The sequence below is a fragment of the Tursiops truncatus genome, chromosome 2 (assembly GCF_011762595.2).
Source record: "Tursiops truncatus isolate mTurTru1 chromosome 2, mTurTru1.mat.Y, whole genome shotgun sequence".
Lineage (NCBI taxonomy): Eukaryota > Metazoa > Chordata > Mammalia > Artiodactyla > Delphinidae > Tursiops > Tursiops truncatus.
The window spans coordinates 33,066,680-33,091,663 of record NC_047035.1 but is presented as its reverse complement, the minus strand read 5'-3'; the positions used below and the strand labels follow the sequence as shown (position 1 = coordinate 33,091,663).

The following is a 24,984-nucleotide window of genomic DNA, read 5'->3' as shown; positions in this document are numbered from 1 at the left end:
TCTGTGCTCTTTACTTTGGCCAAATGATCATTTTCTAAACTGGTCCTACACTTTGCTGCTTCTGAGCATTTATTCATGAACACACTGCCTGGAATGCAGTAGGTGATCAATAAATATTTATTGATTCAGTGAAATAATTAAATGTCCATTCTCTCTGCTTAGAATGGTCCTCCCATCTTACTCCTTTCTTTTCTTTTGCAGGCTTTTTCCTTCAAAATCTAGTTCAAGTATTACCTACACTGAGATTACCCCAGATGGGGAAAAAAATTTCCCCCTCCCCACACAGCACTGTTTCTATCTCTTATGTACTTATTGCATTTTTCATTACCTTTATTTCTTGTCTCTCCTACTGGGTCACCAATTCCCATGGGGACCTGCATTATCTTTCTTTCTTTGTGTTCCTCACAGGGCCTGGCACAAATTGCAGACAGTAGGTATGGTTCACAAATACAGGGTGAGTAAATGAATATTGGTCTTTGAGGAAAAAAATGCCAGCATTTGCTCCATCTTGCTATCTCTTATGTTTAACTACAAAATGAACCCCCTTTTTTCTGCTAAGTGTGGGCAATTCAAGGGGATAGAAGACCTGTTATGGGTGAGAAGAGGCTGGCCCTGACAATAGGGACTCTTCTCCTCCAGGCCAGAAAGGCATCAGCAAAGGACAAGTCAGGGGGAAGGTGGAGTGAGTAGAGAGAGAGGTGGAGAGAGAAAAGCAGGCTGGACTAGAATATGGTGGAATGATGGTCTTTGAGCCATTGATCCTCTCAGAAACAGCAAACAAGAAAGTGACTTTTATTAAAATAGTCAGAAATTGTCAGGCACAGGTAACTTACAAGGCACTCTTAGGTGTCAAGTCACTGTTAGCGCCCTCACTTGACAGATGGGAGACAGACTCGAAGGGCTGCCCAAGGGTACTAACTGTACTGACTTAAGGTTTTAATTGGCTAAACATGCCTACTGCTGAGGCAATGTTCAGACCTCACTGGAACCTGAAAGCAGTGAGCTCCATAGTTTAGTCTGAATATTTTCACAGAGAAAATATTTTCTTCTCCTTCTTCTCTGAGAACTTGGCTAGGTTCCAACCTATGACCTTTCGGGTAAGGACTCCGGTTGACTAAACAATAATCGGGGAGACTTAGCACAGAAGCATCCCAGAGTGTACAGCCAAGCAGGAATCTCTGTTCTAAAGGAGATGCTCAAGCAGAGCTCCCTGAGAGAATGATGTCAATGGGCCTAGAGAGGACATGCTACTGTGCCAACCCATGAGTCACAGGCTAAAGGAGAAGGGAAAACAATGCAAGGGACAGGGGCAATTCAATGACTGCCCAAGTGAAGGACTACTGAGATGATCAAACCCAGCAGGGGCATCAGGCTGCCTGCTGTCTTCCCGCTAGCATGGTAAATGTGGCAGTATACCAGGAAGAACAAAGAACAGGGCTCTATGCTAGCCTTACCACTAATTAGCTGTATAATTAACCCCAGACAGTAAATTTACAATTTAAACCTCATCATCTACAAAAGGAAAAGTCAGTAAAAATGATCTAGAGGTCCTGTTCTAACCCTGTTTATTTATGGGTAAATAAATGTATGCAATCTTGAAAGTCAGCCCTGATCCACAGGACCAATAAAACCTGAATAAAGGAAGTTGGAATAAGGACAAATAAAAATATTGACCCATACTCCAACATTACATTTTTGATAGCTTCCTCTGCCTCAGATACAAGTTGTATAGTTTTCTGGGTTTTTTTAAAGAATGAAAGAAAATGAAAACTACCAATTTGTTACAAATCAATTTTTACTTTTCCCCTGAAACTTCCCTCAGGTTTTCAATGTCATTTTGGGGGAAAAAAAAGAGGAGTTTTATGTTTTGCTGGGGAGGGGGGGAGATCATCTATCCTTATTTAATAGTCAAGTTATCACAGGGTCCTCAAGAATTCGTCCTTTGCCCTGAACCCTCATTTTCTCAGATGTGGAAAAGGGTTACTAGCGACTGGAATGTGAGTGATGGGCAGCGGGCCATCCTTCCGTGGACGCAGGCCAGGCTGGGTCTCTCAGTTGCAAGCTCTAAAAATATTCCTTGGCAGAGTTAAGTTCATTCAGTCAATGTGCAGTTGATGCAAGTGTTTAGCCTCAATCACAACCACATGCAGTGGTTGATATGCATGTGGTTGTAATATTTTGATATGTCCTGAGACAAGTTAGCTATGGTTCCGGTAGTCACTTAGTTATGAGGACAGCAATTAAGGAAAAGTGCACACAGAGTAACTCTGGGGATGATAGCTTCTTTACCACCAGATGGGGTTTGGAAAGCAGAATTCATCAGACTCCAGATCAGAGACCATGGAAATGTAGTGGCATACAGGTAGTATCTAGTTTCAAAACCTAGTGATTATTTTTAAAAATGGCCCTGAAAGGAGGGTTTTAAAACCACCCTCTTTAACATCAATTTTTCCGTATTTTATAATATGTCAAAATAATTGAGAATTCTGATAGACCTTCGGTATGTTTAGCTATGAGGTCCTATATACATTTAGTTTTTTCCATTTACGAATTGCAATAATTTCTCTAAAAGGACAAGAGGGTAAGGTGCCTCACCTTGATGATCTTTTCTACACCAGAAGAGCAGATCATGTAGGTGTGGGGGTTAAATCGGACCTGGTTCACAATAGACCGATGCCCTTTCAGCACCATGAAGGCTCCGTTGACCACCCTACCAATGCCACCTGGGAAGACAGAAGGAAACAAAAATCAAATGACGAAACAGATGGAAGTAAACAGGTTCCAGTAATGGCAAACAAACAGCTCTGAACCAGAGCCGAGATATTTTATTAACTATACCACCAGGAGAATGCTTAATCTTACAGATAAAGTTGCTATGGAAAGAAGGAAGATGAAATATCTCTCGGCATATGTGCTCTTACCAAGAGCCTTTATTTAGTCTTTAAGCATTGCCCACGCCCACCCACTGCAATTCCATTGTCAATGAAGCCACAGCCACTTAAAACATTTCTCAAGGTTTTGATCCCCAAGATAGAATCCAAGTGTTACCTTAAAAAAGGCCAGTCATAAGCAAAATGAGACCGAACTGCTTGAGAACAGGTGGCAGCTGAGCCAGGGACATGCAGAACCAGAAGCATGTAATTACTTAAACGCGCAAAAAAATCTCTGATCCAGTTGCCCTCATTTTCTATAATGAAAACAGCAAACAAAGCAAACAAACAAAAACCTCTGGGAAAATAATGGAGAAAATCCCTTCTTCACTCTGATGGCAGGGAGAACTAAGGATAAAGAAAGGAGATATGGGTCACTTTCATAATAAGCAGAGCCCAGGTATTGAGAATTAGAGAGTGTGGGCCTTAAATACACCATGTATGGAGGCCATTGATAGGAAAGCTGTATCTTAAGGACCATCCTGTAGGCTTTCTTCTTCAATGATGGCGAAAAGTACCAGAGGCCTAGAACTTATAGATGAAAATGTCATCATTTATGAACTCGGGACAATCTCAAAGCTTCAACTTCACTGGTAAGGGCATCACACTCACACAGAACAAATGCACCCAAGTTCTGAATAAGGTCACTTCTGAGCAGCCATCAACAGCTCAGTACACACCAACTGGCAAAACGTGATGCATACAGACACAAACAAATGAGTGCTCATTTATTTAAGCAATGAGTGCCTTCTTAGACCCTACCAGGAGCATGGCACCACTAGGGCACAAAGTACCATCACGCACTATCTCAGCTCCACACGCCTCCATCCCAGTCCCAACTCCACCTTGTTCAAACATTTATTCCAAACGTTTCTCATCTCAGTATCTGGAGGGAAAATGGCCAGAACAACATCCCTTTTCCAGAAATAATCTGGTTCTGCAGAAGGTGTCTTCTGCTTTTGGCCTCCTGACAATTCCTCCTTCACCTCTTCTGCCTCATGAAAGATATCCCTCTTTATTGACATGTACATATCTTTTTTTTTATGACAGCAAGAGGTTTCAGACTGTACTGATTTGCTCCTTGGTGGTGCCAACTTGGCTAGCACCAGGTGCTTACTCTACTTTGTGAGTGACAAAAATATCCTTTGCCTAAATTTTCCCCCATGTTTGACATTATTAATATTTGAATTATTCAGGATGGATAATGTATTTAGAGCCGTTCATATTTCAGCCCAACATCATCATGTTTGTTAATAAACTATAAAGGAGAAGAAAAGTAACTAGGACATAGGTGTGTTTTTATGGAGACAAAGGATTAGGAAAGGTTTAAGCACCAAAGGTAGGCTGCCTTGATGGGAACCCCTAGGCAGCCTGAGTGCACTAGGTTCCTAGGGTGGAGTGGGAGGAGGGGAAGGTAACCTGAGCCTAGTCAAAGTACAAAGAAACTTGAGAGAATTAAGGAAAAGGGATCCATGGGAATCTAAAACAGTTGTCTCAATACAGTGATCTCACCACCCCAAGGAGTTCCTTTGGGTGAGTTTCTTTTCTATATATGGTTGATTCAACAAGTAGCAGTCCTGCTCATGGACCTCTTCTGAATTCTACGTTTCCAACATCCTACTCCTATTCATACCCACGCTGGGGTGGTCACTAGCAAAGAAACTTACGGTTGAACCTAGTACCAATCTCTTGTTTAATCCTTCTGCCTCTAAGAAAAAGAATTTAAGTGACTCAGAGAACTTCAGTGACTTCTTTCAAGTAGCTAGTAAATGGCAGAGCCAGTATTTGAACCAGAGTCTGTTTGGTTGTAATGCCTAATATCGTTCCCTCTGTAACACTGGCATTTAAGAGATGAAAAGGTTTGAATAGGGGTGGAGTCAAAAGGTCATAACTGATTTCTAAATCCTTCTGGCAGTCATTGTACAAGTTGATTTTCTTTTTAAGTCCTAAATTTAAAAGAGGGGAAGAAGAAGATTCTATCCAATGGTATTGTGATTGCAAGCTCTACAGTATCAGCACAGGACATTTCATCACATTGCCAACACTGAATAGTCTATGAGAGTAGAAGTGGATCTCTTGCACACCCAGAACCTGGGGTGCAATGCCTGAACTAAAGCAGGAACTTAGTAAAACTAAAGCAGGTATCCATTGTTAAATGGATAGTGTTTCAGGAGAGGGCAATTCTAGAATAAGTACCACCAAAGGAGGACAGTTAGAAGGTCTCATGTCTTAAAGAATCAGCTACCAGAGAACTAAAGTTTATCAACTAAACCAATCTTTCTGTCAAAGATGACTTAGAATACAATTACGATAACTTTCAGATCTAAGGAATAACTGAAGGGTATCAATGCTTGAAAATTCAAACCATGGAAAAACTGTTTCTAATGCTCTTTCAAGCACTGTGACTTCATCTGGTTTCTCTTCTTGGCAGCAATTTTTTAAAAAAATAAATTTATTTATTTTTGGTTGTGTTGGGTATTTGTTGTCGCACGCGGGCTTCCTCTAGTTGTGGCGAGTGGGGGCTACTCTTCATTGCGGTGCATGGGCTTCTCATTGTGGTGGCTTCTCTTGTTGCGGAGCAACAAGGCTCTAGGCACGCAGGCTCAGTAGTTGTGGTGCGCGGGCTCTAGAGTGCAGGGTCAGTAGTTGTGGCACATGGGCTTAGCTGCTCCGCGGCATGTGGGATCTTCCCAGACCAGGGCTTAAACCCGTGTCCCCTGCACTGGCAGGCGGATTCTTAACCACTGCGCCACCAGGGAAGTCCCTTGGCAACAATTTTAATAAGAAATTATTTCTCCTTCTTCCTACCCAAATGTGTACCCAGAAAATCTGAAAATGAAGAGGAAGTCAATAGAGCCAAGAGACAGAAGGTGAAAACAGGTACAGGAAGTATTGCTGCCATCTGTATAAGGTAACCCAGGCTGCGTACAGAGAATCATAGCAATGAATGGGCTTCAGAGAGGTTCTCTATAGTCCCTCTCCTGGTTTCCAGGTTTCAAGTAATTGAATACAGCTGCTACTGTACAGTTTACATACAATGATTCTTAGAGAATAGATGTTTTATCAGTTCTGGAGATTTGTATATACCAGATAAATTTCTTTAGTCTGAAATGGCTAATGTCAAGATGCCAATACCAGTACGACCTTGGGGCCTCCTCTCCTCCATTATCTAACCAGAGCCTGCTCATCAACAGGAGAATCGAGTTGGAAAAAGTTAGGTGGGGAATATTTTTGCCAAGAACTATATAACCGGGCTTCCCTGGTGGCGCAGTGGTTGAGAGTCCGCCTGCCGATGCAGGGGACATGGGTTTGTGCCCCGGTCCGGGAAGATCCCACATGCCAGAGTGGCTGCGCCCGTGAGCCATGGCCGCTGAGCCTGTGCGTCCGGAGCCTGTTGCTCCGCAACGGGAGGGGCCACAACAGTGAGAGGCCCGCGTACCGCAAAAAAAAAAAAAAAAAAAAAAAAAAAAAAGACAGATATTGGTATAGGAAATGCTGGAAGCATGGGAAAACTTCATCTGGTAGCTCTAGACTCGAGTAGCAAACAAAAGCCTGCAGAACACAGTGATAGGGCAAGATGGGAAGCAAGGACATAAAGGAGTGGTACTACTTTGCAGGAAAAGAAGTCAAAAAATCAGGTAACAATGGTTATTGCCATGATGCAATGGACTTCAAATCTCTGTAATTACCTAGTCCTTCCCTAAGCAATAAGACTTGGGCTTGGTGATATTCACCAAAGAATCCAATGGTTAATTCAGTTCCCATCCTAACTCGTCTTATTTGACTTATTAGCAAGATTCAACAGAATTGCCTCCCCTTTGGCACACTTTTTTCACTGCCCTCCTAGGATCACCCTCTTTTGGTTTTCCTGCTACCTCACTGGTGACTCCTTGTTGATTTCCCTTTTTGGCTCTTCTCCCTGGCTTTTTTTTGGGGGGCTACTCAGCGCAGCATGCAGGATCTTAGTTCCCCGACCAGGGATTGAACCCATGTCCCCTGCAGTGGAAGTGCAGAGTCTCAACCACTGGACCACCAGGGAAGTCCCCTCCCTGCCTTCTTAACATGAGAATGCCTTAGCGCTCAGTTTTTGGTCCTCTTCTCTTAAACTACCTATACTTCACTCACTGCTGATCTCAGTCACTGGTGTTCTCATCCAGTCTGTGGCTTTAGATACTACCTATATGATATCAAAAAAATTTTTATCTCTAGTCCAGGTCTTTCTTGAACTCCAGACCTCCATACCTCTAACATCCAAAGTGTTTATTCAACAACTCTACCTGGTTGTTTAAGAGAGATATTAAACTCTACCTGCTCTCCCTTTCTCCCCCAATCTAATCTATTAGGAAATCCTGATAGCTTTACTTTAAAAAAAAAAAATTTATTTATTTAGGCTGTGACAGGTTTTAGCTGCGGCACGTGGGAACTTTGCTGCGGCATGCGGGCTTCTTAGTTGCGGCATGCATGTGGCATCTAGTTCCCCGACCAGGGATCGAACCCGGGCCCCTTACATTGGGAGTGTGGAGTCTTAGCCACTGGACCACCAGGGAAGTACCCCCTCCCCCTTTTTTGGCTTTACTTTCAAAATATATCTAGATTTCAACCCCTATTACCTTGGTTCAAGCCACCACCACAGCTCACCTGTGTGAGAGAATCCTACTAGTTCTCCTCATTTCTACCCTTGGCAGCCCCACTCCCACTATCTACCCTCAACTCAGTAGTCAGAGTGATGCTGTTAAAATAAGTCAGATCATGTCAATCCTCTGCTCAAAATTCTCTAATGGCTCCCCACGTCACTCACAATAAAAGCCTACATGATTGGACACCCCTATACCCCATTTATCTCTATGACTAAGCCCTACTATTCTCCCCTCAGGCACATTCTCACTTCAAAACCTTCATACTGGTTCTACCTGAAATGCACTTATCCCAGATTTCTGCAAGGCTCTCTCACCAATTTGAGGTTTTGTTCAAATGTGACCTCCTCAGTGAGGACTATACTGAATATCCTATCTAAAATTACATTTCCCTAACTCTGTTCCCATACCACTTCCTATCCCCCTTATTCTCTATTTTTTCTTTCTCCAAAGCACTTCTAACGTTTTAAACATACTATATAATTTACTGTATCTATTGTTAATTGTCTGTTTCCCCTGCTAGAATGTAAGCTCCATGATGGCAGGGCTCTTTTGTTCTGCTGTATCCTAAGCCTCTAGAACAGTCTCTACCTAGTACATGGTAAATTTTCAACAAGTATCTGATGAATGAATGAAAAGGTGTGAGTGTATTAGACTGTGGAATATAAGCATGCAGGAAAGAACCCAATCTCCATTAGTGGGCTTCACCATCCAACATGCGGATTACCCAAGTGTCTTTCTCCATCTTCCTGCTGTCAATTTTGTGTGTTTCTTTTATTGTGTTTTGACTATAGTTAAGAGCAGAGAAATAAAGTAGCTAAGATCCTACCTATCCTTCACAGTCCTCTGAAATGCTAGTTCCATGAAAACTTCACTGATCCCCCGAATCTCTTCAAGCCCTCCTTAATTATCTTTTTTTATAGGCTTTGGAATCCATTTTTAAATTTAGTGTGCACATACACACATACCCTTTTCTCATCCCTCTTAGATTGGAAGTTCTTGGAAGGCAAGAAAGTATTCATTTTTCAATCACCCATAGGATTTGCATAATGTTTTATCTAAGGATACTCAGTAAATGAACAAATTAAAGTAAATCTCATTATTTCCTCTGGAACAAGGCTTGAAGCAGAAGGCTAAAGCTGTTATCTACCAAAAGGAGGTTTGGTAAGTACCTGTCCAGGCAATTAATCTATTTCATTCCTGACTCCACTGGTAGAGTTAATGAGGAGCCATGAGGGGCAAGGGACTCTTTCTTTTCCTCACATATCTAAAAGAGTTGTCCAAACAACCTCTTAGTAATTCCAAAAGGCCCTAGTGAACACTCCCAGGGCTCCAAGTTTCAAACCATAAAGAGAAATACAATCAGGGTACTGACAATACAGAGAGAGCAGTGGCTGCCTCCTGGGGATCCTGTAACCACTTAAGAGTTAAGAAAAGCCAGATGGGACAGTCAGTGCTGTCAGTAAAGCTCAAAGAGCTCCACAGACAGCAATGCTTAATTGTACAAAAAAAGTCAATTACACTAAGTTCTTCTTTCATCTGTACTTCACATGTGTTTGCAACCAACTACTTGTGGCCAATTAAAAACAGCTGTTCTTCCTATTACATGGGAGGAAAAAGCAGATGCCCAGGCCTAACTCACTGAGAGTAAATGCATGTCTAGAAAAAGGAGGAGAGACAGAGCAGGCACACGTATGCAGGCCCATGGAAATACATTTACAGCTGTTTCCAGCCGACTTCAACAGCCTACTGTCAGTGGGGGATGGCTGCAGTGACCTGGCAGTGAAGCTGCATGTTTTCCCCTCTATTCAGGGAAAAAACTGTCGTATGACTTCCCCCCTCTTAAACTACTGATGAGTCAAGAGCAGCCTTCATGCAAGAAAAACTCAACTGACCATTCAGGAGGGCACCAGATGAGCACCATGGCTTGGTCTCTAAGGAGTTTTTCAGAGGAAAGTTAAAAGGGAGAAAGCTTTTAAAATGAGGAATAGCAACATTTAGTAGCTACTGAGCACCCTCACAATATCCCTAAGAAAGCAGATATTATTACTACCGTTGTTATTGTTTGCATTGTTAATATTCTTATTTTACAGATGAAGAAAGTTTGGCAAGATTAAACAATTTTTCCAAAGCCTCCAACTAAGAGACGAATGCATCAGGAATTTAAACCCAGGCCTACCAACTCTATTACATTATGCTTCTTTCCATAAATAGTAAGGTCTTAGTGTAGAGGCATATCTCAGGGGAAGCAATTCTATCAGTGAAAACCCTAAAGTCCTTTCCAACAAGAATTAGGGAAAAGGGAAGGAAAAGGCCGTATGAATATTTTCCAAAGACACCAACATCTACCAAATGTAAACCCATTACGTCTATTACCTAGGTTACTAGGCAGCAATGCTCTGGAAATTATGGATCTATGGGCATTGATCTTACACACAGCAGCAACAATGTCTTACATTTGAAAGCACCTAGTTTTCAGAAAGCCTCCAAGGCTGTTAAGTCATCCACGATATGAGGTGGTAGGGCGGGGGGTGGAGGTAGCAATTTTACAGAAGAAACTGAGACTCAGACAACTGCTGTTATATAACCTGCCTAGAATCACTCAATCATTTGGTTACTGGAAGTACTGCAGACTTGAATCCAGGTATGATCTTAAGCCTAACACTCCTTCCCATACACCATACTGGCTCTATAGATAACGGCCAGCCTGTTTATTTTATCTTCAGAATTATCACATAGAAACAGATGCTCTTCCTACGTACTTCGTAGGTGTAAAATATATTCTGATGGGCTTTTTCTTTGCTACAGCAAAATCCCCAGTTCCTTCCTCTGATTTTTAAAGAGATTTTGAGAAATGAGTAATTATTTGACATCAACTAAAAAAATTGAGCCTAATCCTCCAGGTAGGAAGTTTTACAGTGGGTATTAGTTCTTACATCTTGAAATGATTGAGGAAGCCCTATGTGAATTACTTAGCCAACTGGCTAATTCTGTGTTGTTTATATAATAAATAAACTTCGTCTCTTTAGAGTTTGTGTAGCAAAAAAATTTCTCCAGTGACTGTCAGTCTTTCTGAACAGGAGAATGGAGAAGAAAAAGATGCTCTTGCTTGTGGCTCACACTGAGAAGCACACAGCAGGTATTCAATAAATGCAGATTGCGTGTCATCTGATTATGCCATTAAGGCATATAACAACAAGCCAGCTTCCTCCCATAGCCTGCCTCAGTATCTTACTTTCAACTGGCATGAACAGAGAGAGCGAGCACAGCCTTTTCCAGATTTGTTTAAGTCAAAATGGCAGTAGATTAGATGAGGAATTTCCTGACAGATTTTTCGTTATCTAAGCATTCAAAGCTAGAACTCAAGGCCACATTTAGCCCTTTTATGTTATGTTTGGCTTGCTGAACCTTTCTAAATGTTTTTAAAAACTATGAATTGCCAACATTTAAAAATAGAGAGCCTACATATAAGAACTTTCTAATCACTGGAGTTGCCCTGGGGCAACAAGCACCCTATCATGGGGGGCAACCTAGCAGAGGGTTTAAGTTATTCCTAAATAAAAGTGTACTTTAATATATGTAAGTTATAACTCAAAAAAAAATTATTGTGGGGATATGTATGCGAACAGAAAATTCTACAGACCACTGATCTGGACTAAATACATGCAGCATGTGAATGCTTCTGCTGGGATATCATGTTTTCATTTTTATTCATTTAAGAAAATTTTATTTCTTTTGTGATCTATTCTTTGTCCAATGTTTATTCACTGATTTTTTTTTCTTTTTTCATCAAGGAGTATAAAAAGGATACAGAAAACAGCATAAAAAGTATAGTTTAGGGGCTTCCCTGGTGGTGCAGTGGTTGGGAGTCCGCCTGACGATGCGGGGGATGCGGGTTCGTGCCCCAGTCCGGGAGGGTCCCACATGCTGCGGAGCGGCTGGGCCCGTGGGCCATGGCCGCTGGGCCTGCACGTCTGGAGCCTGTGCTCCGCGGCGGGAGAGGCCACGGCAGTGAGAGGCCCGCGTACCGCAAAAAAAAAAAAAAAAGTATAGCTTAATGAAGTTTTTTAACGTGAACACCTGTATAACCAACACCCAGGTCTCAAGAAATGGAATTTTTCCTGGCCATTCAGAGGCCTCTATATGCTTCATTCCTATTACAACCCCTTCCCTCCCCTAAAGAAATCATTATCCTGACTTGCACATTAATCGCTTCCCTGCTTTTTAAAATAATTTTATTCATCCAAGTATGCATTCCTAAATACTTTATTTATTTATTTATTCTTGGGTCACACCGTGCAGCTTGTGGGATCTTAGTTCCCCGACCAGGGATCGAACCTGGGCCTTCGGCAGTGAAAACTCGGAGTCCTAACCACTGGACAGCCAGGGAATTCCCTTCTAAATACTTTAGTTTTGCCTGTTTTTTGTTTTAATATATCTTTTGGGTTTCTTATACAATAGATTTTCTCCTGTCCATCCTTCCTTTTCTCACCAAAATGTAAATACTTGTTGAAGAACACAGATCATTTGACCTATATCCTCACAACGTAGTACAGAACACTCCTCTGTCCTCTGTGCTACCTGCAAGTTGAAAGCTGGATCCTGAGGTTTGATTAGATTCAGGGTTATTTTATTTTGCAAGACCTTAGGCACCATTGTGTTTCTTCATCAGGAGACTCTTAATGTCTAGTTGTCTTTCTTTTTGTGATGTGAACAGCTGTAGATGCTCAATGTTTAGAGGCATTAATTCACTGAGGGCTGCTAAATGATTATATTAAAATTCTACAATTTCTTTTTTCTAAAATGTCTTCTATTTTACCTATAATTTTGAAAGATATTTTCCCTGGATTCTAGGTTCCCTAGAATTCTAGGTTGGCAGGTTTTAATTCTTTAAGCACTTTAGGGATATCATTCTACTATATTCTGGCTTCCATAATTTGACCATCAATCTTATTGTTGCTTATTTACAGGTAATTTGTCCATTTTCTCAGACTGCATTTGGGCTTTTTCTCATTATCTTTCATTTTCAACAGTCTGACATGATATGCCTAGGTGTGTTGTATTTATTTATTCCGCTTCTGGTTACTGAGTTTCTTGAATCTGAGAATTGGCATATTTCATTTGTTCTGGAAACTTTCAGTCATTATCTCTTCATATATTGCTCTGCTTCACTTTCTCTCTCTTATCCTTCTGGGATTCCAATTTCATATGTTAGATCACCTGTGTCCCACTTGTCTCTTACACTCTCTGCTTTGCTTTTTCCATTCTCCATTCTTATCGTCCTTCAGTTTGAATGTCTTTTATTGACCTGTCTTCTATTCACCAAGCCTGTCCTCTCAAGGTTAAACAAATCAAAAAATTCTTAGTTTTAGACATATTTTTCAGTTCTACATGATTTTTTTTTTCTAGGTAGATTCCAATTCTCTGTTGAAATTATCCATCTTTTTATCCATTTTGTCCATCCATCATTTCTATTTTCTTTATCACATTTACAGTATTTCAAGTTCCTGACTGTTTGACTTCAATATTTAGATTATATTGTGGGTTGGCTTCTTTTGATTACTGACCACATTTTCATGTCTCATAATTTTTTTATTGTATGCTGGACATTGAGGATAAAGAACCATGGAGACTGCTATGGACTGAACTGTGTCTCTTGCAAATTCGTATGTTGAAGCCCCAACTCCCAATGTGACTATTTGGAGAGAGGGGCTTTAAGGAGATAATTAAGGTTAAACAAAGTCATAAGGGAAGGATTCTAATCCAATAAGACTGACGTCCTCATAAGAAGAGGAAGGGACACCAGCGATGTATGTACACAGAGAAAAGGCCATGTGAGAACACAATGAGGAGGCAGTCATCTGCAAGCCAAAGGAGAGAGGCCTCAGGAGAAATCGAACTTCTCAGAACCTTGATATTGAACATCTAGCCTCCAGAACTGTGAGAAAATATGGTTCTGATGTTTACAGTCTGTGGGATTTTGTTATGGCAGCCCTAGCAAACTAATAGAGAGATGAAAGCTGTTTCCTCCATATGCATTTACCCATTCCACTCTTGAGAAAAGAAGGGGCTGATCACCCTCAATCCAATAAGAAGGAACCAGGTCAGCACTGGGTTGAATAAGTCTACTTCTTCTTTTTTTAAAAATACTTATTTGGCTGCATCTGTTCTTAGCTGTGGCACGTGCGATCTTCGTTGCGGCATGCAGGATCTTTAATTGTGGCGTGTGGGCTTAGTTGCCCCACGGCAAGTGGGATCTTAGTTCCCTGACCAGGGACTGAACCCGCATCCCCTGCATTGGAAGGCAGATTCTCAACCACTGGACCACCAGGGAAGTCCCAAGTCTACTTCTGGTTTCAAATGTCTCAAAGGCAAGACCTGTGGCGTGCTTGTTGCAGATCTCTTCCACTAATGGAAGTTCGTGTCCTACTTACGTACCAGGAGATTGTAGGATATTACACTCGGCCTTTCTGGCCCAGCTCCATCCTCAAGTGTAGTCCTTTTGGACTTTTGATGGAGAGCCTGTCAAACCTCTGTTCTCTGCTCTGAACATTCTGTTCTTTGGAGGTTTTAATCTTACCTCTTTATCATCCTTTCCCAAGTAGGTTCAAAATGCCCTGTGGAGCAGGACCTTCCCACTAGGGGAACTTTGTCTCCTAAGCACTGTATACTGTGGGCATTTCATTCTGCTTTCCAGCCTAGCCCCCTAGCTCCCCGGGCAACCCCAGCACCCAGCAAATGTCCTATAGGGAAGACTGGTCATGCGTTCGGGGTTCCTCTAGAATCCAGTCTATCCTATCAACACATGTGGCCATCGAAAACTCTGATTTCTTTTGACCCTGGTAGAGTCTGTCCATGGCAGCCCAAACTACAGCCTGTGCATAGATGCCCTCAGGAAAGAACATGGCCAGCACCTTCTGCTCAGTTAGGAAGGGCTCTTCCTTCTTCTGAACTTCAGTTCTCCTCACAGACTTTGTAACCACAGCTCTCTGACATCTTTAAAAATATGGCTTTTGTAATTTGATTTTTGTACTTATTGCAATAGGAGCTACCTACTGCATCCTATGTGGAATCTGACGTCTAACAATTTATTTTTTAATAGAAATTTTATATCATTCCCTTTTCCTCCTTGAAATAATATTTCTACTTTATCTACCTCCCCCCAAATTTCAACCTAATATATTTTAATGAAAATCTATCATAGTTTCACCAATAAAAATATAATTACAAACTTAAAATTTTCTTTATTTACTGTGACTGTAAGGCTCTAAGTGCTAACATTTCTGTATTGGATTTGAGTTACCATTACAATACTTACTGGAACACAATTGATCAAAACAGATATACTTTTAATGCTTTATAAAAACCAATTATTATAAAAAGGAGCAATTTATTGTAAGTGCATAAGAAGATAAGGTAGAAGATGGTGGAGGGTTGGGTTATAGCCCTATGATTAAAGGATACTTCAGCTTTTTTGGCATCTTAGAGGTTTTTACACCTTAGGGCAATGCACCATGCCAAGGTTCAAGTGGCCAGAAATTTCTGGAGTACTTCCAATTTTCTGGTGTTTTTTGTTTGTCTGCTTGTTTGTTTGTTTTTCTGTAAAGTGGGGGAAGGACAAAGGGAAAAGGGGAGGTGGGAAAGGACAATACACATGGAATTTGAGAATCTAGAAATGGATTCCTTTAAACCAGCTGTGCCTATACAATCCTTGGAAGGTCCAGGCACCCATTTCGCAGTTTTGATACTGGAATCCTAAATCAGCTATGAGGGTCCCTGCCAACCCAGAGACTGCATACCCATCTACATATAAAGACAGCCTAACAGTGGCCTGTACCCTAAGTCAGTACAGAAATCAGCAGGAGGTGAAAAAATCTACAATACTACTGCTAATTCTTTCCCCTTCTCTCAATACAAACATGAAAAAGATTCCAGAGGACAGTCCTGGGGGAGCTGATGATCCACTTTCTGTTTTAAAAGCCACACTGACTTAATAATGAAAAGCTTTTCAAGATCAGGTAAAAGATACAATTAAGCCCATAGGTTATTTCTCAGCTAATCAATCTAGGACTTACGGGGGTGGGAGACTTAATACAGAACTATCTCTAGTGCTGGAACATCACTTTTTGTTCAGATAGACTGTTGCTGTCCCATCTGGTAGTGCTTCAAAGGTAAGATGCTTCACTCATGCTTTCCAAATTCCAGAAGGGGAAAAAGGTCTTTTGTAACTTGTTTAGTAACCAGACCACAGCAACAGGATAGTTTCCAAAAGTAAGCCTCGACAAGTTTTGAAAGGCAGATGTTTGGTAACAATATTGTTAATTCAGCAATAGGCAAGCCAACAACTTTCCTAGACTCTGAGCACTAGACACATCTTGTGTAATATAATCAGCACAGTCCTCTATTACTTTCCTGATGGCCATTTTCCAGTTTGATGCCATGTATCACCTGGAGCAGATGGCTGTACTGAGCTGTCCTGAGAACAAAAAATAGACATTTTTCTACCAGTAGGAAGCAACCAGTGTAACACTCATCTGAGCACGTGAGGACACTATTATCAAGAATGAAGAGGGCTTCCCTGGTGGCGCAGTGGTTGAGAGTCCGCCTGCCAATGCAGGGGACACAGGTTTGTGCCCTGGTCCGGGAATATCCCACATGCCGCGGAGCGGCTGGGCCTGTGAGCCATGGCCACTGAGCCTGCGCGTCCGGAGCCTGTGCTCCGCGACAGGAGAGGCCACAACAGTGAGAGGCCCACGTATCGCAAAAAAAAAAAAGAATGAAGAATGGTCCACACTGCCTGAAAGCTCAGATGGCCTAGGTCCAAATTTATGGAAAGTAGCAGGCTCTTTTTCAGAATACATCTAGAGCAAAAGCAGAAATATTTCTTCCTAATTTCTCTCATGTCTGGGGTTAGCCAAACTCCAGGGAGTATATCTGTCCATCAACAAAGAAAGTTTCCCTTTACCTAACATCACCAGGGAGGCTAAAAGAAAGGCAGAGGCCCTACCAACTGTTTGTAGAGTCATAAGCAGGAATGTGCACATGAATAATAAAGGAAAAGCATGTAAAAAGCAAGGTAATAATACTCCAAGTGTGAAACAGGAGAGAGGAAAATGGACATAAAGGAGATCTATGAAGTCTAAAGAAAAGTTCTTAGGAGGAAAAAAAGCTGAGCATGATTATGTCAGATAAGAGTATGCATGAAGGTTATAGCTAAATTTGGCTCCTAATTTTTATTTTAAAATTTACTTTGGTCACTTTCCAAAAACTTTTTTGTATTAAAAGAGAAATATCTTCCTCTACTGCTAAAGATCTGCCCTTTCAGGGCACAGCACGCAGGAGGTCAATAGAGCCAACATTAGCAGCAGGTTCACACTCGGGATACACTCACCTGCTTCTGGATCTGCAGGAATTCTCCACATGTACAGGTTGAAGTCATCAGAGCCTGAAAGGATATACTGTTGGGACAAAAAAAATCTATTTATTACTTATGTATTGATTGATAATCTATCTACCTATCTACCTATACAGAAAAAGGTTTTTAAAAATAAACAAGATAAATGAACATATATTCATAGGGCACCACAGAGCAAACACTCTCTTAAAAGTATTTGCAAATCAAAAGGCTAACTGGCTAAAACTTGGCAACAACCAAACAACCTGATTTAAAAATGGGCAAAAATGGGCAAAGGACTTGAACAGACATTTCTCCAAAGAAAATATACAAATCGCCAATAATGTGAAAAGATGTTTAACATCACTGATCATTATGGCAATGAAAATGAAAACCACAATGAGGTACCACGTCACACCCATTAGGATGGCGATTACCAAAAAGCAAACAAACAGAAAACAAGCGTTGGTGAGGAGGTGGAGAAGTTGGTACCCACTGCGCATTGCTGGTGGGACTATATAATGGTGCACACACTGTGGAACACAGTATAGAGATTCTGCAAAAAGTTAAACATAGAACTACCATATAACCCAGAAATTCTACTCCTAGGTATATGTCAAAGAATTGAAAGCAGGGACTAGAGATATCTGTACACCAATGTTCAGAGCAGAAGGCTCACAACAGCCAAACAAACTAAATGTTCATCAATGGATGAACACATAAACAAAATGTGGTATATATCCATACAATGGAATATTATTTAGCCTTAAAAACGAAATTCAGACACATGCTACAACATGGGTAAAACTTGAAGACATTATGCTAAGTGAAATAAGCCATATACAACAAGACAAACGTTGTATGATTCAACTTACATGAGGAACCAAGAGTAGTCAAATTCATAGAGACAGAAAGCAGAATGGTAGTTGCCAAGGACTGGGGGTAAGGGAGAAATGGGCAGCTACTCTTCAACGAGTACAGAGTTTCACTTTGGGAAGATGAAACAGTTCTGGAGATGGACAGTTGTGATAGTTACACAACAATGTGAATGTACTTAATGCCACGAAGCTGTACATTTTAAAATGGTTTTAGTGGTAAGTTCCATGTTATGTATATTTTACCACAATTTTTCAAAAAAAATTTTTTTGAATTTTATTTTTTTATACAGCAGGTTCTTATTACCCATTTTATACATATTAGCGTATATATGTCACTCCCAGTCTCCCAATTCATCACACCACGCCCCTCCCCCCAGCCCGCCACTTTCCCCCCTTGGTGTCCATACGTTTGTTCTCTACATCTGTGTCTCAATTTCTGCCCTGCAAACCATTCAACTGTATCATTTTTCTAGGTTCCACATATATGTGTTAATATATGATATTGGTTTTACTCTTTCTACCTTACTTCACTCTGTATGACAGTCCCTAGATCCATCCACGTCTCTACAAATGACCCAATCTCCTTCCTTTTTATGGCTGAGTAATATTCCACTGTATATATATACCACAACTTCTTTATCCATTCCTCTGTCGAGAGGCATTTAGGTTGCTTCCATGACCTGGCTACTGTAAATAGTGCTGCAATGAACACCAGGGTGCATGTGTCTTTTTGAGTTATCAGTTTCTCTGGGTATATGCCCAATAGTGGGATTGCTGGGTCATATGGTAATTCTATTTTTAGTTTTTTAAGGACCCTCCATACTGTTCTCCATAGTTGCTGTAACAATTTACATTCCCACCAACAGTGGAAGACAGCTCCCTTTTCTCCACACCCTCTCCAGCATTTGTTGTTTGTAGCATTTCTGATGATGCCCATTCAAACTGGTGTGAGGTGATACCTCATTGTAGTTTCGATTTGCATTTCTCTAATGATTAGTGATGTTGAGCAGCTTTTCATGTGCTTCTTGGCCATCTGTATGTCTTCTTTGGAGAACTGTCTATTTAGGTCTGTCTTCTGCCCATTTTTCGATTGGGTTGTCTGTTTTTTTAATATTGAGCTGCATGAGCTGTTTATATATTTTGGAGATTAACCTTTTGTCCATTGATTCTTTTGCAAATATTTTCTCCCATTTTGAAGGTAGTCTTTTCGGCTTGTTTGTAGTCTCCTTCGCTGTGCAAAAGCTTTTAAATTTCATTATGTCCCATTTGTTTATTTTTGTTTTTATTTCCATTACTCTAGGAGGTGGATCAAAAAAAGATCTGGCTGTGATTTATGTCAAAGAGTGTTCATCCTATGTTTTCCTCTAAGAGTTTTATAGTGTCCAGTCTTACATTTAGGTCTCTAATCCATTTTGAGTTTATTTTTGTGTACGGTGTTAGGGAGTGTTCTAATTTCATTCTTTTACATGTAGCTGTCCAGTTTTCCCAGCACCACTTATTGAAGAGACTGTCTTTTCTCCATTGTATATCCTTGCCTCCTCTGTGATAGATTAGTTGACCACAGGTGCGTGGGTTTATCTCTGTGCTTTCTATCCTGTTCCATTGATCTGTATTTCTGTTTTTGTGCCAGTACCATATTGTCTTGATTACAGTAGCTTTGTAGTATAGTCCGAAGTCAGGGAGTCTGATTCCTCCAGCTCCGTTGTTTTCCCTCAAGACTGCTTTGCCCATTCGGGGTCTTTTGTGTCTCCATGCAAATTTTAAGATTTTTTGTTCTGGTTCTGTAAAAAATGCCATTGGTAATTTGACAGGGATTGCATTGAATCTGTAGATTGTTCTTCTTTCTCTAGTTCCTTTAGGTGTAAGGTTAGGTTGTTTATTTGAGACTTTTCTTGTTTCTTGAGGTAGGCTTGTCTTGCTATAAACTTCCCTCTTTGAACTGCTTTTGCTGCATCCCATAGGTTTTGGATCGTCTTGTTTTCACTGTCATTTGTCTCTAGGTATTTTTTTATTTCCTCTTTCATTTCTTCAGTGATCTCTTGGTTATTTAGTAACGTGTTGTTTAGCCTCCATGTGTTTGTGTTTTTTACGTTATTTTTCCCTGTAACTGATTTCTAATCTCATAGCATTGTGGTCAGAACAGATGCTTGATATGATTTCAATTTTGTTAAATTTACTGAGGCTTGATTTGTGACCCAAGATGTGATCTATCCTGGAGGATATTCCGTGTGTGCTGAGAAGTGTAATCTGCTGTTTATGGATGGAATGTGCTATAACTATCAATTAAATCTATCTCGTCTACTGTGTCATTTAACGCTTGTGTTTCCTTATTAATTTTCTGTTTGCACGATCTGTCCATTGGTTTAAGTAAGGTGTTAAAGTCCCCCACTATTATTGTGTTATTGTTGATTTCCTCTTTTAAAGCTGTTAGCAGTTGCCTTATGTATTGAGGTGCTCCTATCTTGGGTGCATATAGATTTATAATTGTTATATCTTCTTCTTGGATTGATCCCTTGATCATTATGTAGTGTCCTTCCTTGTCTCTTGTAACAAGGAAGTCTTTATTTTAAAGTCTGTTTTACCTGATGTGAGTATTGCTACTCCAGCTTTCTTCTGATTTCCATTTGCATGGAATATCTTTTTCCATCTCCTCACTTTCAGTCTGTATGGGTTCCTAGGTCTGAGGCAGGTCTCTTGTGTACAGCATATAGATGGATCTTGTTTTTGTATCTATTCAGCGAGCCTGTGTCTTTTGGTTGGAGCATTTAATCCATTCACGTTTAAGGTAATTATCGATATTATGTTCCTATTACCGTTTTCTTAATTGTTATGGGTTGGTTTTTTAGGTCCTTTTCTTCTCTTGTGTTTCCCACTTAGAGAAGTTCCTCTAGCATTTGTTGTAGAGCTGCTTTGGCGGTGCTGGATTCTCTTAGCTTTTGCTTGTCTGTGAAGCTTTTGATTTCTCTGTCGAATCTGAATGAGATCTTGGCCGGGTAGAGTAATCTTGGTTGTAGGTTCTTCCCTTTCACCATTTTAAATATGTCACGCCACTCCCTTCTGGCTTGTAGAGTTTCTGCTGAGAAATCAGCTGTTAACCTTATGAGAGTTCCCTTGTACGTTATTTTTCCCTTGTTGCTTTTTTTGTTTTGTTTTGTTTTTGCGGTACGTGGGCCTCTCACTGTTGTGGCCTCTCCCGTTGCGGAGCACAGGCTCCGGATGCACAGGCCCAGCGGCCATGGCTCACGGGCCTAGCCGCTCTGCGGCATGTGGGATCTTCCCAGACCGGGGCACAAACTCGGCAGGCGGACTCTCAACCACTGCGCCACCAGGGAAGCCCCCTTGTTGCTTTCGATAATTTTTCTTTGTCTTTAATTTTTGCCAATTTGATTACTATGTGTCTCGGCATGTTTCTCCTTGGGTTTACCTTGCCTGGGACTCTCTGCGCTTCCTGGACTTAGGTGGCTATTTCCTTTCCTATATTAGGGAAGTTTTCGACTATAATCTCTTCAAATATTTTCTCGGGTCCTTTCTCTCTCTCTTTTCTTTCTGGGACCCCTATAATGCGAATGTTGTTGCGTTTAATGTTGTCCCAGAGGTCTCTTAGGCTGTCTTCATTTCTTTTCATTCTTTTTTCTTTATTCTGTTTCGCAGCAGTGAATTCCACCATTCTGTCCTCCAGGTCACTTATCTGGTCTTCTGCCTCAGTTATTCTGCTACTGATTCCTTCTAGTGTTGTTTTCATTTCAGTTATTGTATTGTTCATCTCTGTTTGTTTTTTCTTTAATTCTTCTAGGTGTTTGTTCTTTAATTCTTCTAGGTCTTTGTTAAACATCTCTTGCATCTTCTCAATCTTTGCCTCCATTCTTTTTCTGAGGTCCTGGATCATCGTCACTGTCATTATTCTGAATTCTTTTTCTGGAAGGTTGCCTATCTCCACTTCATTTAGTTGTTTCTTTGGGGTTTTATCTTGTTCCTTCATCTGGTACCTAGTCCTCTGCCTTTTCATCTTTTCTATCTTTTTGTGATTGTGGTTTTTGTTCCACAGGCTGCAGGATTGTAGTTCTTCTTGCTTCTGCTCTCTGCCCTGTGGTGGATGAGGCTATCTAAGAGGCTTGTGCAGGTTTCCTGATGGGAGGGACTGGTGGTGGGTAGAGCTGGCTGTTGCTCTGGTTGGCAGAGCTCAGTAAAACTTTAATCCACTTGTCTGCTTATGGGTGGGTCTGGATTCCCTCCCTGTTGGTTGCTTGGCCTGAGGTGACCCAACTCTGGAGCCTACCCGGGCTCTTTGGTGGGGCTAATGGCAGACTCTGGGAGGGCTCACCCAAGGAGTACTTTCCAGAACTTCTGCTGCCAGTGTCCCTGTCCTCATGGTGAGACACAGCCACACACCGCCTCTGCAGGAGACCCTCCAACACTAGCAGGTAGGTCTGGTTCAGTCTCCTATGGGGTCACTGCTCCTTCCCCTGGATCCCGATGCGCACACTACTTTGTGTGTGCCCTCCAAGAGTGGCGTGTCTGTTTCTCCCAGTCCTGTCGAAGTCCTGCAATCAAATCCCGCTAGCCTTCAAAGTCTGATTCTCTAGGAATTCCTCCTCCTGTTGCCGGATCCCCAGGTTGGGAAGCCTGATGTGGGGCTCAGAACCTTCACTCCAGTGGGTGGACTTCTGTTGTATAAGTGTTCTCCAGTTTGTGAGTCACCCACCCAGCAGTTATGGGATTTGATTTTATTGTGATTGTGCCCCTCCTACCGTCTCATTGTGGCTTCTCCTTTGTCCTTGGATGTGGGGTATCCTTTTTGGTGAGTTTCAGTGTCTTCCTGTCGATGACTGTTCAACAGTTAGTTGTGATTCTGCTGTTCTCACAAGAGGGAGTGAGAGCACGTCTTTCTGCTCTGCCATCTTGAACCAATCTCTCAAAAAATTTTTTTAAATTTAGGAGCTTCCCAAGAGATCTGTTATGCAAGCCCAAGCATCCTGAATTTCCCTGTTGTCATCTACATCTTTGAGCAGGAAGCCATTGCCAACCCAGCTATGAGTTAATGACAGAGACGTAAGCAATCCCCTTTTATGAGGCAGCTTCAAACTGCCTGATCTCAGAAAGAGAGGACACTAAGCCAGATCTATTTTAATTAGGACTCATAAGAGCACTGTCTAATAGCAACCAGTGAGCAATTCTGAGAGTTCATTCATTTCCAAAGATTAACAAAAGTGCTTTGCTTCAAGTTTAGGTCAGCATTACTTCCTACCTTTTGGTCCCATCTGCTTATTCCCCCAGAAAAATAAAGGCCTACAGTTTTCTAAAGAAAATTTCTGGGCTTCCCTGGTAGCGCAGTGGTTGAGAATCTGCTTGCTAATGCAGGGGACACGGGTTCGAGCCCTGGTCTGGGAAGATCCCACATGCCACGGAGCAACTAGGCCCGTGAGCCACAACTACTGAGCCTGCGCGTCTGGAGCCTGTGCTCCGCAACAAGAGATGCCGCAATGAGAGGCTCGCACACCGCGATGAATTGTGGCCCCCGCTTGCCACAACTAGAGAAAGCCCTTGCACGGAAACGAAGACCTAACACAGCCAAAAGTAAAATAAAATAAATAAATAAAAGAAATGCATTTCCATTCTAAAAGTAAATTTCTGACTTAAAAATGACACTGCAAATATCCAAAAAGTGTAAGTCCAACATATACACAACCTCATGCCTAATGAATACATTACTAAATACTTTGTAATCATTAAAAATCAATTTACCAGTCTTCAAAACACTAGTAATAACATGAGAAAGGAGGGAAAGAGACTCATGTTCAAAGATGAAGAAAGTGCTATCCACAGGGGTTAGGTGATCTGGCTCAGGGCACAGTGGAAAAAGAAGTGGGTTCAGTTTCCTCATCTGGTTGCTCATTGCTATGGTCTACATGTTTGTGTCCCCCCAAATTCACATGTTCAAATCCTAATGCCCAATGTGATAATATTAGGAGGTGGGGCCTTTGGGGGGTGACTGGGCCTTCAGGGTGGAGCCCTCATAAATGGGATTAGCACTCTTGTAAAAGAGACCCGGCAGAGCTCCCTAGCCCCTTCTGCCATGTGAGGAAACAGTGAGAAGTCAGCAGGCTGCAACCAGGAAGACGGCCTTCACCAGAACCCAATCAGGTTGGCACCCTGATCTTGGACTTCCAGCCTCCAGAACTGTGAGAAAGAAATTACTGAAATTATAAGCCACCCAGTCCATGGTATTTTGTTATGGCAGCCATAACAGACTAAGATACCCTCTGAAGCTCATTTAGTTCTAAGAGTCTATGATTACTCTGTGAAGGAATGATGTAAGCCAGATCAGAGCTGAAAATCCCTAAACTGCTGGCTCACAGTTGCTTGACGAGTCACTACATAAGTATGTTGAAAATAAGGAAACTCAAAGTCTAATCGTGTTACACTTCAATTTAAAAGTTTCCTCAACAACAGAAACCAAAGACCTCAGGATTTTAAAACTGGGCAAAGTACTTGAACAGACATTTTCCAAAGAAGAAATGTACAATGGCCATATACAAATGGCCAATAAGCACACAAAAAGATACTCAACATCACTAATCATTAGGGAAATGAATATCAAAACCACAAGGAGATACCACCTCACACTCATTAGGATGGTTATTATCAAAAAAAAACAGAAAATAGTTCTTCAAAAAATTAAAAATAAAATCACTATATGATTCATCAATTCCACCTCTGGGTATATAGCTAAAAGAACTGAATGCAAGATCTCTTAGAGATATTTATGTAACAATGTTCATAGCAGCTTTATTCACAACAGCCAAAGAGGGAAGCAACCCAAGTGTCCAGCAAGAGATGAATGTATAAACAAAACGCGGTGCATACACACGATGCAATAGTATTCAGATTTTAAAAGGAAGGAAATTCTGACACAAGCTACAACATGGATGAATCTTGAACCTTATGCGAAGTGAAATAAGCCAGTTACAAAAAGACAAATACTGTATGATTCCACTTATGAGGTTCCTAGAGTAAGTGAGTAGTCAAATTCATAAAGACAAAGTGGAATGGTGGTTACCAAGAGCTGGGGGCAGGGGAGGGAGGGGAGTTAGTGTTTAATGGGTACAGAGTTTCACTTGTGCAAGATGAAAAACTTTTGGAGATAGATG

General features: G+C 41.3%; 1 protein-coding gene across 5 annotated transcripts in view; it reads right to left on the bottom strand.

The window, feature by feature from the left end:
• The window catches only part of DCAF5 (DDB1 and CUL4 associated factor 5), a 95,188-nt gene that overhangs the window by 5,513 nt on the left and 64,691 nt on the right, over positions 1–24,984 (bottom strand). For all 5 annotated transcript variants that reach the window (XM_019922123.3, XM_019922116.3, XM_019922110.3 and 2 more), the window contains 2 exons: positions 16,956–17,022; positions 2,596–2,723 (listed from right to left, as the gene is read on the bottom strand). In XM_019922123.3, the coding sequence (XP_019777682.1) occupies positions 2,596–2,723; positions 16,956–17,022 (195 nt within the window). The remainder of the gene's footprint in view (positions 1–2,595; positions 2,724–16,955; positions 17,023–24,984) is intronic.